Consider the following 14,086-nt stretch of genomic DNA (forward strand, 5'->3'; position numbering starts at 1 on the left):
ATTAAATAATGCAATATGGGCCGAACTGACAGAGGCAAGGCTGCCGGTCACTGGCGCCACCAGGCCCTCTGACCACCACCAGTAGGCAACGGGTGGAGTGTCTTGCCCAAGGACACAACGACCGAGACTGTCGGAGCCGGGGCTCGAACCGGCAACCTTCCGATTACAAGACAAACTGCCAACTCTTGAGGCACGCTCAAGAGTTGTGTAATAATGTAGTGCTTTAAAAACAAGTAAACTTTAACATGATACAGAAGGCAGGGCGGTTTAAAATCAGGTGCATTGTATCATCTCCTTGATCAAGCTCTCTGGACACAGTTCTGAATGGGACTTGTCACATCCTGGAGCCTCTGGTGGTTGCTTAGCAAGGAGTCCCACCCTGGTGATACACTGTGTTAATTACTGAGCTTTATGAGGTGTGTCTTGTTACCTTTGGACAGAGCCAGGATAGCTGCTTTCTCTCTGTTCTCAGTCTTTATGCTAGGCTAAGCTAAGCGAGCGGCTGTTCATATTTATGTACCGGTATGAGAATGACACTGTTATTCAGTGTTTAATTATTACTTTTATTTACATCCCTGCTCTCATTTTTGACCTATCAAATTCTGTTAGATCAGTTATTTCTCTACCTGTAAGCACTTCAATTAATTTTCCATTAATGTGTTTAATTTTCCTCTAAACATTTATTTTATTTTAAGGAGATCTTAACCTTTTAACCTTTGATATTCTGACTCTTGTTGACATTTTTTTCCCATTTACCTCTAATCTAACCTCCTCGGTCTGGAACTTGTGTGTGTATGTGCACCTCTGTGTGTATGCGTTTGTCTGCACTCGCACTAGTCTGGCAGTGCCTTGGCACACTGGCAGGAGCGGGCGCTACGCAGAGTGTCCAGGAGTCGCGTGTGCTGGCGAGTTCTGTCCGTGTGCTGGACGGGCGCACGACGCTCCCCCCCACCCCTGGGTGCCAGCGGATCTGAGGAAGGCCTAGTGAGAATTCGGGTCAGCACAGCACAGCCAGGGGCCAGACCACCAGGACAGCTTAACCACTTACCAGTATAAAACAGTGCTGCATTCATGCCATATTGCTTTAAAGGCTCAAGATGGATTGAATATCCTCTATTATTTTTCTTGAGTCACTTTAAATTTTTGCTGATACAAAATAATGATTTGGGTGGGATATTTTATAGATAAAATAAGATGAAAAAAATTCTTCCCATCAACAATGCAGCAAAGGAGGTTGCAAGAACTCACTACTATATGACATGAATGTGCTTTATATAATCTGAGCTTGGGCAGAGACTGTAAAGCCACGCCTAGTTTAGCCTGTTAATTAAAGTTAGTGATAGCCCTAACTAGGGCTATATATAAGTTATCTTCAGTGAGGAGTGTGGCTTTCATTGCTTTACAGTGTGTGTTATTTGTCATGCCTTGAGTGTCTTGATGGCTGTGCTGGAAGAAGGAAAAATAAGTTAAACTTAAAGGTGACCTGTTATGGATTTCCTTATTTCCTGAGTCAAGTAGACATTTATTCATACAGCACCTTTGAACACTTTTCACAAAATGTTTCACAACCCAAATACTAAAAACATGACAGCAAAAAAATCAGCTCAGATTTAACTGCTTTTTAAGAGAAGATCAAATCCAAAGAGCTCAACATCAGAAGATCCAGAGACTCGAATCCACTTCTCCCAAAGCCCTGTCATCTTTAGTTCTCAGCCTCGTGTGATGCACAGCCAGCAGGTCCTGATCACAGGACTTTGGCTATGTGTCAAGCCAAATGCATGCCGAGTTTAAAAGGATCAATAATACTGGTAAAACTTCTAGCGAAGAGGTCAGAGTGATTCATCAAATATTCATGTTAAAATCACCAACTATAACCAATCTGGACAACTTCATAGTAGAGGAAAAAATAAAATTCCAGAATTATTTACTGATGGGAGTGTGTCTAAGTCATACTGCCTGGTTTCAGTAGGTAATAAGAAATCTAAATTCTTGAATAGTAGTCAATTATTTAACATGAAGTTTTTTGTAGTCAAAGACTTAAATAGAGCCACGCTCCACAAGGTGGTAGTCTGAAACGGCCTGATTTGGAGAGCCTAGGAACTGAAGGTTTGACACATTATGCTTGTAAAGTCCACTCACCAAGGGGAAACACGGCAAAGCATCTGGAATGTCTGGAAGAACACTCCTGAGGCAAGAAGGCCTCATAAATCCAGGCTTTGTGTATTCATGTAAGGATGAGGAAGGAAAATCAACTCTAAAGAAAGTGTATGAGCACAGCTAATCAGAAAACAGAAACATTGTTTACCAGCCACTCCCACAATGAGCTGAGTGTCACCTGGACCCCTGCTCATCTCCCTGTCCTGCTTGTGGTCTGCACGAACCCAAGAGAAGACAGCTAAGGATACCAGACAAGTACCCAGGAGGACAAGGCATCTGGATCCATCATAGATAATCCAAGAGATAGAAGCATAAGCATGAGCAACTGAAGCATCATTAAAAAAAGGACAAACAACATAATGGTAAAAACAGCTCTTAAAAGAGTATAATTTCCATATTAGGTTTGTTGTTATTATATTAACCATGATTTATAATGACATCATCATATGAGCCAAAAGCTCATGTTTTCAGGATGCTTTGATGCTCCATTTCACACTCTCTTTTTTGACTCTGTATTATGTCAGTTCCTGCGGCGGTGGCTCCAAAGTGAGTCAATCCCCATAGACTGCCATGTTAAAATTCTGAGCTGGCAGAGTTGCTTTAAATCACAGGTGTGCTCACACAGGTAGCTGCAGCTGATATTTGTCTTTTCAACGTCACCTCCACCACTATGAGATGCTGACATGGACTCGTGCTTTTGTTGAACTTGTTTGAACGTTGCACCCCTACCACTTGTAAATGCAACGTGCTAACCAACTGTACATTTGCTGATAAATCCACCCTCTGGACTAAATTTGGTCACTTTTGGCGCTAAAAATATGATGGTAGTACACTTAACATTGAAGTTTCAAACGCAGAATCCAAAGCCAACAGCTCATGACTCAGTAGCTACTTCTGTTTTTTATATGCTGTCTATGGGATTTCCTAAATAAGGCTGTGCACATATGCCCCACCCATCTGTTGTTTAATAGTGTGTTCCAGATTAAGTCAGAAGTCAGAATTTCTGAGTTCCCAGTTGGAATTTCTTTCTGGAATGCTCCCTCAACTTTGATTACCAACTTGGAAAGTCAGAGCAACCCCAGCCAAACCCAAGTAATAATCTAAGATGTTGCCAGTGAAGGTAAACAGTACTAAAGCTGTGAAACTTTTGATCTCTTCTGCCACTGTTGTGCATTTGTGACTTGCTAAATAAGCTATGCACAGACACACTGACTCTACCCATGAATGCACTGCGGCTGAGTTTTAAGTGCAAAACAACAAGTTCGGAATATTGGGTTGGAAATAAGCATAACAGGTTCCATTTAATAATCCAAAATGTTAAAGTAAACATGTTCTTTGTGTCACAGCCAGACAAGATGTTCTTATCTATAAATAAGTGCTCATTGTCCCCTACATGTCCATCACTACACTCTGGTGTTTCCAAGGTTGCCTGGCTGGCTGTGCTGCCCTGTGCTTAAGAAGCCTGGCCTCCTCATTGATCCATCCGTAAGGCCACATCTCAGCATCACATTTTGTAAAACAAGCTTCTCCTTGGATGGCTTATTTAATGCACCCTAGAGGACACCAGAGCCTCTGTATGAAGTAAACTCATACACAGAACGATCACCAAGACTGGTGGAAAAAAATACCAATTACAAACAAAATTATCCCAAAAAGTGACGAAAAAAAAATTATATTAAAGATCCAGAATGAGCACAAAGAGAGACAAAATGCGACAGTCGTTTGTTTTTGGTTTGGACTCATAGTCCTGATTTGAAGACTGAAAATATCAGAGTTAAAAGTTAAGTGTGTCATAGGTAGATGTCTGGATTGCGTGCTAGATTAAACAATCAGTTATGAAACAATCTGTAAGTCATTACATGACCTGCTGTGAGAAGGACAGGGTACAGGGATTGGAGGCTTGTTGAAGCTGCTGAGATGCTGCCACTGAGCAAAGCTCTGGATCTATGGGTAACAGAGGATGCTTGCCTTTGTCCACCATTCACTGTCGGCTTTCATTACAGCTTACCTCAAGATAGTTAGGTACACAAAGTTGCGTTTGTGTGTGTTAGCGTGTGTATTGGGATGGTGTGGTGAATGTGAGAGAGGGAGAAAGAGTATGTCAACAAAACACGCACACACAAACATTCGGTACACACACGTGATGTAAAGGGAGAGCAGCACAGAGTGCTGTGACAGGGGGACAGTATTTGTGTTGGCATGCCATTCACACTTAGGTCGCATGCATTTGTAGGCATATGTGTAAATGCTGTCACACACACCCACACAGTAAGCCTTGGCTAGTAGTCCTCTCCAGCCAGGCCCGTGGAGTGTTGTTAGCTGGGCATTCCCTCTGACAGCTGCAGCAAGGCACTCCTCCCACACACACACACACACACACACACACACACACACACACACACACACACACACACACAGTCAGAGGGCATTCCTTTGACGCCATTGGTTTTTGGCCTGTGGCTCTTTAAGAGCTCAGCTGCATGCCTTACACATCACAGCTCTGTTAGGATATCATGTTCCTGTTTGCAGACTCTGGCTCTCCTCTCCGTCTGGCTCCAGCTCCTCTACCACACAGAAATTCAATAAAGCACATTAACATCAACCATCATGTCATTCATACTATTTTCATTTAGGTGGAGAAAGGAAAACACAAGAGGGAAAGCCTGTTGATAGCCTCATACTGTATCTGTGTTGTGGTGATGTGTTTCCAGGGACATGAAAAGAAACCGAGTTAACTTTATGGGTCCCAGAAAAATTAGGCTTATTGTTTGACCATAAGCTTTTTCCCTGTTCAGAATCGCTCACTGTGATGAAATGCAATAAAATAAATTTATAAAAATCTACACAATAACTAAAATGTCCACCTTAATAACATTGTAGTTTACTGGAAACATCTGTATCACATCTGTAGACTAATTACTGTCTAAACCAGTATATGGTGCACACTATTCCAGTGACTTTCTTGTTCTAAATGTAAAAAAGAAAAATCCAGATTATGCTATATAAGTCATTTTAAATTATTTTAAACAAAAAAATTATACCAGAAGTAGACGAGCTAAATGCAATAAACATGAATGTTGGTCAAATATCCTAACACTCAGACGTTAGCTTAATGCTTTTACACTTCCAACTACCTTGCTGGTAGTTGGAAGTGTGTGAACTGATCCAAACTTTTCTTCTAGTAACTAAATAAAGCCATTTTACATCTTTGTCATTCTTCCAGTTAGTATAGAGCAAACTGAGTAAATGTTTGGTAAATGTAAGCTGCAAATGTTATCTTCAGATTTGAAGAGTCCTCAGTTTGAAAACAGAAGAGCGTTTTTTGGTCCACCAAAAGTAATGGATCACTCCTGAAAGGCTATTGATGTAGTGCACTTCACCGTGTTAGTAGTTTGGTAAATGAGAATTAGTTAGCTGAATGAGAAACTATCATCCAATTAATCAACCAGTCCATTCTAGATTAGGTTGACTAGTTTAGGGAAGAGAATTGTATCAGAGAAAGACAGATTTTGCTCTAATAGGCACAAACTGTAATATAACACAATTGTTTTCAAGTGCAATGGAACTGCACGGTTAGGATGAGCATATTTCCAGTCAGGTTCCTAAGCTTGAATCTCCAATGTTACACTCATCTCTGACAATTGTGATACTTATCGATGAAGTATACATCAATGAAGCATAAGGAAATCTCAGTTCAATCTGATTATCATGCTGGAAAACGGATCATTGCAGATAAACGAGGAGGAACAATTTAAAAATTGGTTTCAAAATTGCCTCCAAACTGCTCTGCTGTTTGGTGTTTGATGTGATCACACATTATCAACAGACCTGCATGCTGTGCAGATTTTCAGGGGAAATAAAAATCAGTAAGGTATTTTACATGCTCCCAATCATTGTTTCTATTATAGTGGAAATGAAAATACTTTTTAGGTGATAGCTGACGATGTAGGGTCTTTACCTCACAATACTAGGTGTCTTGAGGCAACCGTAGTTGTGATTTGGCACTATATAAATAAAACTTAATTTAATTGAATTGAATTAAATTTAGTGTCATTTCAATGTAAGAATATAAGAAACAGCTTTTCTTGAGTGGAAAGCATTTAGGTTGGCTGGCCAAAGTATTTAGGTGGGTGTTAAAGGCGGTATCTCCCAGGATGTCAATTCCTAAATGCCTGTTATAAAAACAGCTCACCAAATGGTCTATGATGTTTATTTAGTCATGTCATAATGACCCACACGTGTCATGTAGGACACCAGAGCTGATGGGTGGCACATCTGTTTTTTCCTCCTTCTTAAATTCCCTGAGCGTCACTTTTACATTTAAAACTGAATTCAAAAGTAAATCCATCCGCTTTTCTCAGCTTTGAAGCATTTTGGAAGTTTCAGTGTTAGAAAGCAAGTTTGTCCTTTTATGTTTTTCATGACTTTTACAGTTGCTTCCATTTTACACTAGAAGGTTTAACTAATTCATTTTAGGACTGCTTTGGTGTGGCCATGAAACAACATTTACCTCACAGCCAGTCACCGCTGTCTTCATGATGTAGTATACAAGTAACAATAGGCTACTTTCGGCCTTGTGCATTTCCAGAGACTCACTCTCGTGTTCTCTTCTGTGCCCTTTCCTGCTTTTTGGATCTTCCTCTCCTCCACCACCACCACACCGTCTCTTCTCTGCAGTCTCTTATCTTTGATGAGGTGGATCTGTCGGATGCCAGTGTTGCAGAGTCCAGCACTAAGAATGTCAACAACAGCTTCACAGTAAGTGTTGATCGACAACACGTGCACACACACACTCAATACACACACCTACATTTTTGGTAATCACCAGTAGGAGGCGACTCCTCTGGTTGCAAAAAGAATTCCAGCAGTAGCTAGATCTTTGAAAAAACTGTCCTCATGTCCCGTGGTCTATGATGAAAGCTACTGAGTTCACATCTTATTGAATAAGATATTCATTTTGTAAATGATGGTGCCTGTTATAGTGAAACAGGGTGATTTATCATGGGACTCACATATCACCAACCTATGAGCATGCGGCACCCCTTGTTCAAATCCATCAGTCATTCATCACATCAGGTTTCAGAACACCTAGATGAAGGCAAAGGGTTCACAACAGGACTGTGCTAAGTAAACAATATTGGCACATAGTAGTTAGTAGGGTTTGGCACTTAGTTGAAAATCTTTATCTCAGATTTAAGAAGTTTGGAAATTTTTTAATGTCAATAAATGTTTTCAAAGTTCAAAAAATGGAGCTGGCAGCAGTGACTGTTGGGAAATCTTTGGTAATAGAGAACAACTTTTAGCCAAAATATGAGAATTGCTCCTCCAAATGACGTCAAACTACGACTGTTTTTACACTGCATACCTGCCAACAAGCATTTCTCTCCTTTATTTTAAGACCATCTCTCAGGGACTTTCCATCTCCCACTGATGCAACACTGAAAAACACTGAAAGATAGTGTAATAGTATCGCCAGAATCAGTTTAAACATCACGGAAAACAGTGAAAGAAAGGATGTTGCAATCCAGTCTCCATACTTCTCCAAACCCCTTTACTTTGCAAATCTCATAGTTTTGATACGTAAATGTTGGCAAGTTAAATTGTGCTCCATGACATCACACCAGCAAGATTTTATGAAGAATTTGTAAAGGGTTGTCGAAACAGGAGAAGAGCACAGATGGATGCATATGTACGGATTGTCTGAATTATTAATAAGAAGATGATTGTTTCTTAACCTAGACTAACAGTCTTTGTGTATTTAGCTGGAAAGCTAGCTATCAGGGTTAACAAAACATGGGATATGCCCTTTAAGGGAAGTGATTCACCTGACAAGCTTTACACCTGAAAAGGTCAGTCTTAGTTATAAATAGAAAACATTAGCATAGATTGCTAATTAGCATTGCTCCTTGTGTTTTTGTCAAATGCCTCTCAATCACACATCCAAACGGGTGATGTGGTTGTGAATGGATGGCTGAAAAGAACGAGAAGCTGTGAGTGTGAGTGTGTGTGAATGAGAGTATTACAAGCAGCAAGGATAAAAACAGAAAATAAAAGAGCTTGTGTCCTTTCTATAAATGTCTCTTCTCTCCTCGGTTGTTGCTATAATAAGAAACACAGAGGCGGAGGGGGTAGGCAGGAGAATGGTGCCCAGAGGAGAATACAGAGCTATTTTTAGCATCGGCTTGAAACGCTTCATCGGCTGGCTGGCAAAGCTTAAACCCCTGCCATATTCATAAATAAGATTATATGTGTGCAGTTGTGATAGGATGTGAAACGCTGCCTTATGAGCATCAGCATCCTATTAAGAAGGTGAGTGCAAGGAGGCAGAAAGAGAAGAGGAAGGAAGGAAGGAGAGAGGGGAGATAAAAATATAAAAAGGACTAAATACTGTGGAGATGTGAAGAAAGAGGGGAAAGAAGGTCCTGACAAAAAAATAAATAAAAAATGCTTTACACTTATTATTGATTGAGGATGACTGACTCAAGATGGAAAGGCAGAAGGAAATCCTGGAGTGATGTCACACCACTGCTGACTGCATCTGCACACATTCTCCCAGGGGAAAAGAGGGGAAAAAAGGGCAGCGAGAGAGAGATTGAGGCAAGAGCGAGCGCTGAGAGGAGGAGGAAGACGGAAGGGAGCGCGAGAACGGAGAAGAAATGAAAATAGGGTGGACCACAGTAGAGGGGCAGTGAAAGAAAAACCTAAAGGTAGTTCACCTGAAGCCGTAGCACTCTTGACTTGTGGTTACGTGTGTCAACCCAGACACGGTCACACACACCAACCGGGGGAGACCAGGATTCATCAGACAGGTTGTGCAAGCACGACTTAGAGAGAGAAAGAGAGAGCGGTGCTGCAGAGGACGCACTGCAGGACTTTGACTGTGCAGTCTCTGTGTCCGTCTGTCTGTCTGTGTGGTCTCTTGTTGTTTTCTGTCTGTCAGTTGGTCCTCCGAGGATGAATGATGTTGCTGACGCCTTCTGTGCAGGTTGGTGCTAATTGGTTGAAAGGCTTGAAACATAATTGATTCGCTTCATCGTGCATGTTCGTGTAGGCGCTCTGCACATGACTCCTCGGTGTGCCTAATGTGCATGGTTGTATTTTAGCTGAGCGGACCTCTTAGAAACCTACCAGCAACATAAAGAAAAATGTTATGGTCACAAAAAAACTGAGAAAAAGGAATATTTTTCACTTGCATTCTTATAAATTCTTCAGCTGTTTTTTTTTTTACAAATTGCCTTATTTGAATGAAAAGATTAATGCACGAAGGATATAGGAATAAAAAAGGATTAAAAAAAATCAAGAATGCATCCATCTGTGTATTTTTATGAGTGGTTATGCTCTAACACAGAGTTGTACAAGTGTATATGTTGGAATACACTTGTGTGTGTATATGTTTAGGTCTTTGTGGTGAATATGTGCTTGTGTGAATGTATAATGAGGCTGTCGTTGTCGCGCAGACAGGGAGCACCTTGAAGTCCACGTGAGGAAAGGCTCAACCCAACCCGAACCCACAAACTCGTTCCATCCTCTGCAGGAACAGCCGCCTCTCACGCTGACTTACTCGTGCTTATTTGCTCGGCTCTCTTTTTAATGTTTCCTTTGAATCCATACGAGGAATCTTTAGGAAATTCACGTTAGCTTAATTTTGGGTGTTTGCAGAATGTGAATTTAATCAGTTTATGCATTGGTCTGTGCATGTGTTGTAGGGAGTGAGCAGCCTGATTTTCTACTGCGTTGTGTATGAAAGTGTCTAAAGCGTGACTTGTGTTCCAGATTATTGGGTCATTGTTGCTGATTACCTCTCTACCAAATGAAAATAGCTTACTAGAATCAGTTTCCTGGTGCAGAGTGGATGGTAGAAGCTGAACGATTTTGCCCTATAAGGCTGTAACTGCAGTAAAATGCAATTGTGTTGGAAGCTAAAGTTCATACCTAGAGAAATCATTTGCAGAACATTATAGACTTCTTATATTTTGTATTATTTACTCTCATGTATACGCTGTTACAATGATGGATGCTTATACTAAACTTGGCCAAAGTTTCAAATAATGAGGTCTGTGTATGTACAAGTCATATTTATGAGCCAGTAGCTCCGAGTTCTTTAAACACTTCTTTTAGGAAATCTTTTCTACTCCTGGCCATAGAGAGAGGATATCAGAAGTAACAGCCTCTTGGGCTGAAAAAGAGACCAACACCAAGATTTTAAAAACTGCAGTTTATGGAGTGGTTGAGGCTGGCTACAACAAGCAAGTCAGTCCCCACAGACTTCCATGTTAAAATGTTAACATTAGAGTATTAACAAGCTTGTTACAGCCTGGTACAGGAAACGCCCCATTTCCTATCCCAAAATATAATTATCTGCTATGAGGTATAGGCTGGATGCTCATATTAAAGATGCAGACACAATTGAAAATGCACATATTGAAAATGCAGACACAATTTTAAACAATGAGGTTGGTGTATGTGTTTTGCAATATTTTGTTTAACAGGAATAACCAGTCAAAGTAAGTAGAGATGAGAGTACCATGTTTTAGGCAGAAAATGAACAAGGCCCATTATAAGATAAATGAGGATTATTTTAAACAGTGAATCATCCAGGTTCCCTTTATAGAGCCACTTCTTTTTGTCACACGATGACCAGTTAGTCAGTCAGAGGGATGCCAGGAACTATTTTTGGAAACAGCCATTCCCGTTCCCCCTGGCAACAAATCTTATCACTATCTGAAAGACACAGATACACACACAAATACACATACACACACATGGATATAGTACCAGCAGATAGAACAGATAGAAGATGATCTAAGACCAAAGAGATCAATTTTCCCATGTGCATATGAGTGCACACTCCAGAGCACAAATGGACACCCATACTCATGCTATTTTTTTCAGCTCCTGGGGGGTAATGAAGATGTATAGTGCTTATAAGCATACAATATACTGTGTATTGAGCTTCCAAGACAAAAGTTATAGAGTCAGAGTTGCAGTGGGGAGAGAGAAGAGATTTTCTCTTGTTGAACATGCAGAATAATTTATAAATGGACGATTGATTCAGTTAAACATGCACTGCAAACAAACAAGCAAGCATGGGAATACACACCAAATGCTTTCAGTAATTTGGGTGTTTTCTCCACTTAAGAGGAGAGGAAGAATCCTAATGTCATTAACTTTATTACTGGGTGAGGGCAAGGAGAGGACAATATTCAACACACACAAAAACACATTAATGCAGATAAGCATGTTTGACAGAGCTGGTACGATTTTTCATCATGGCTTCATTTTTCAGAACATGTTGTTCAGTTCTCAGCAACCCCCCCTCCAAAAAAACAGATATTGACTCAAGGTCCTGAGACAGATTGATTACATGAGTGATTAAGCTGACTTATGAGGAAATGAGAGTCAGGGAGCTTTTACTCCACACTTTTATTAATTAGGACTGCAGCTTCCAGTTATTTATTTATTTTTTTTGCTTTACCAATTGTTGAATCTATAAAATGTTTATAAGTTGTATCTTTTAAAGTGTTTTAGATGGAACATGCTAACCTTAATAAAATTCCATCCATCCATTCTATTCCACTTATCCAGTTCAGGTGTTCCTCCCTTAAGAAAAATAATAAAGAAAATAACCTGATTTTAACATCTTTGAATGAACTTTGTTTCCATAGCTTTTACATAATTTGTGAATTGCTAGAATTTATTCTGTTAAAATAAACATCTGCTAGTGTTCCAGTCAACTTGGCAACACATAACTTTGTTAACTTGACAATAACCACATTCAGTGTGAAAAATATTATGCTTCAGTTGAGCATTTAGCAGAACTGTTGGGCAGTGTTCTCGCCAGAAGGATTCCCACAGAAGAACATCTGTCAGAGCTAAAAGCTATAAACAGAAAGAAGGCTTATTAGGAAACAGAAGGTAAAGGCTATGAACTATCAGAGTTGGGTTAAAATGCACATTTCTGAATTATTTTTTAAAATAAACAAAAAAAAAACCCCCACACAAAATAACATGCAGCAGCAAGTCATATTTTACTATTTACAAAAAAGGCGCTATTAAATGCAGTTCATGTCTAAGTTTGTCTGTTTTCAAATTTGTTTGTTGATGAAAGACCTAGAACTTGGGTTATTGTGAATACTACTACCATTAAATTTAGAATTTCAGGATCATGTTTTCCATTCCAGACTGATTGATAGCGGGGGTATTAGAGTGCAGACTTAAAGAGCCTGGCATGGAAACATTCAGAGCTAATACAAATTCATCATAAATCTTCCATAGGCACCACTTAAAATTGATTGTAAGCCACCTCAAGCAATACAAAGTAATTCTTTTTTTTTTTTTTTACTTTTATTGGCAAAAGTAACAAGGCAATTCACAGCAACAACATAACCTGAGACCAAATTTGCAGTATATAATAGTGAGGATTATTCAAAAACTTAATTTCAAAGGAAAAACATACATACACCTATACATATGCATACATACCAATACTTACATTCCTTAGCACAGATGTAACAGTGTTAAGGCCTGAGTGTCCTGTCAAGATATTTTATAATTGGAGCCCATTTTTCTCGAAGGTTGGCACTTTTAGTTGTAGTTGAGCTGTTATCCGTTCCATTGTATAGACATGTGACATCATCCAAGTTCCATTTCCCATTGTTGTTTTACAGTATATGATAGATATTATCAGACATGTCAATCAGCAGTTTCTGGTAAATCAAAGACACTTGGTTTTTCATTGTACCCGTCTTTTCAAGCAGTTTTATGAAATCGTTTTCTAACCCGATTGGTTCTCTTCTAATATTGTCCCAATTCTTATGCTTTGTAATTTAGTCCCTTAACTGGAAATATCTATAGTGGACCCCTGGGGATAAAGCATATTTGGCCCTTAGATGGGCAAAACTTTTAAGAGTATTCTTTTCAAACAGCTGATTGACTGTAATCAATCCTTTCTCCGCCTACCTCTCAAAACTCTAATCTGACAATGATGGAAGAAACTCGACATTTCCATTTATGGGAACAGCTCGAGACATGGTCAAATTCCCTTTTAGCATTTTTAACACTTGGTTCCAAATATTTACAATGTGCTTGACCCATGGGTTAGTTATTTAAATTTTTTTCTGTGATTGTGGATTGAGAAATGGGAGACTCCGAAGGGAGATACCTGGTAAGGAATACTCTTCCATAGATACCCACTGCATTTCTGAATCATGAATAATCCAGGCAGCCATTGATTTTAATTGAGCTGCCCAGTAGTACATTCTGTAGTTAATACAAAGTAATTTTATTTATCTTTTATTTAATTTATGTTATGATACAAGGTTCATGGAAACTCTGTGTTTTACACTTTGTTTCACTTGAGATTCATGCAATTTTAACATTTTTTTTCTGTGTCAGCATACTTGTGTTCAGGAGCGATTCTAGAATCAGAGCTTTGGGGGTGCTGAGCACCCAGAGAGCTGCCCAGCCAGGCAAGATAAACTTTACTCGTCACGATGAGACTTCTTCCCTGGCTCTGTCAGTCCCTGCATCCTTAAATGTCTCCAGTTGTCCTGAGTTCCCTCTGACTGTCTCCTTGGTGCATTTAAACCCCTGTTCCTCCCTGTCCTCGTTGTCTGTTGTCTTCATCAGTCATCATAATTTTACCATCTCTGTGCAAGTCGGCAAATTTCTTTATTAAATCATAAGATTCTTAAATTCATCAAGTCTCTCTGTGCCTGGGTCCTCGTCACAAAACATGACATCACTTTTTTGAAAAGTCTGTAACAAAACCATCAAATCTGATCAAGGTTATGTAAATGCTGCTAAAGACTACTGCTGCCAAAGAACAATGGATTGGAATTTAAAAAAAAAACCATATCCTAACCTTAATTACTGCGGGAGAATAATGAATGATGCTCATAGTGAGTAAAAAGTAAACTGAGTGCATTTT

At 39.6% G+C, this 14,086-nt stretch overlaps 1 protein-coding gene across 9 annotated transcripts in view; it reads left to right on the forward strand.

Annotated features, from left to right (window-relative positions):
• Positions 1-14,086, forward strand: part of dgkh (diacylglycerol kinase, eta) — a 76,365-nt gene that overhangs the window by 18,855 nt on the left and 43,424 nt on the right. For 5 of the 9 annotated variants that reach the window (XM_042227772.1, XM_042227773.1, XM_014339298.2 and 2 more), the window contains exons 4-5: positions 838-996; positions 6,835-6,915. In XM_042227772.1, coding sequence (XP_042083706.1) covers positions 838-996; positions 6,835-6,915 — 240 coding nt within the window. The other 4 variants (XM_014339299.2, XM_014339301.2, XM_005940043.3 and 1 more) reach the window with 3 other exon arrangements.

This window comes from Haplochromis burtoni, unplaced genomic scaffold, assembly GCF_018398535.1.
Source record: "Haplochromis burtoni strain Fernald_Lab_line unplaced genomic scaffold, NCSU_Asbu1 Contig_280, whole genome shotgun sequence".
Taxonomy (NCBI): domain Eukaryota; kingdom Metazoa; phylum Chordata; class Actinopteri; order Cichliformes; family Cichlidae; genus Haplochromis; species Haplochromis burtoni.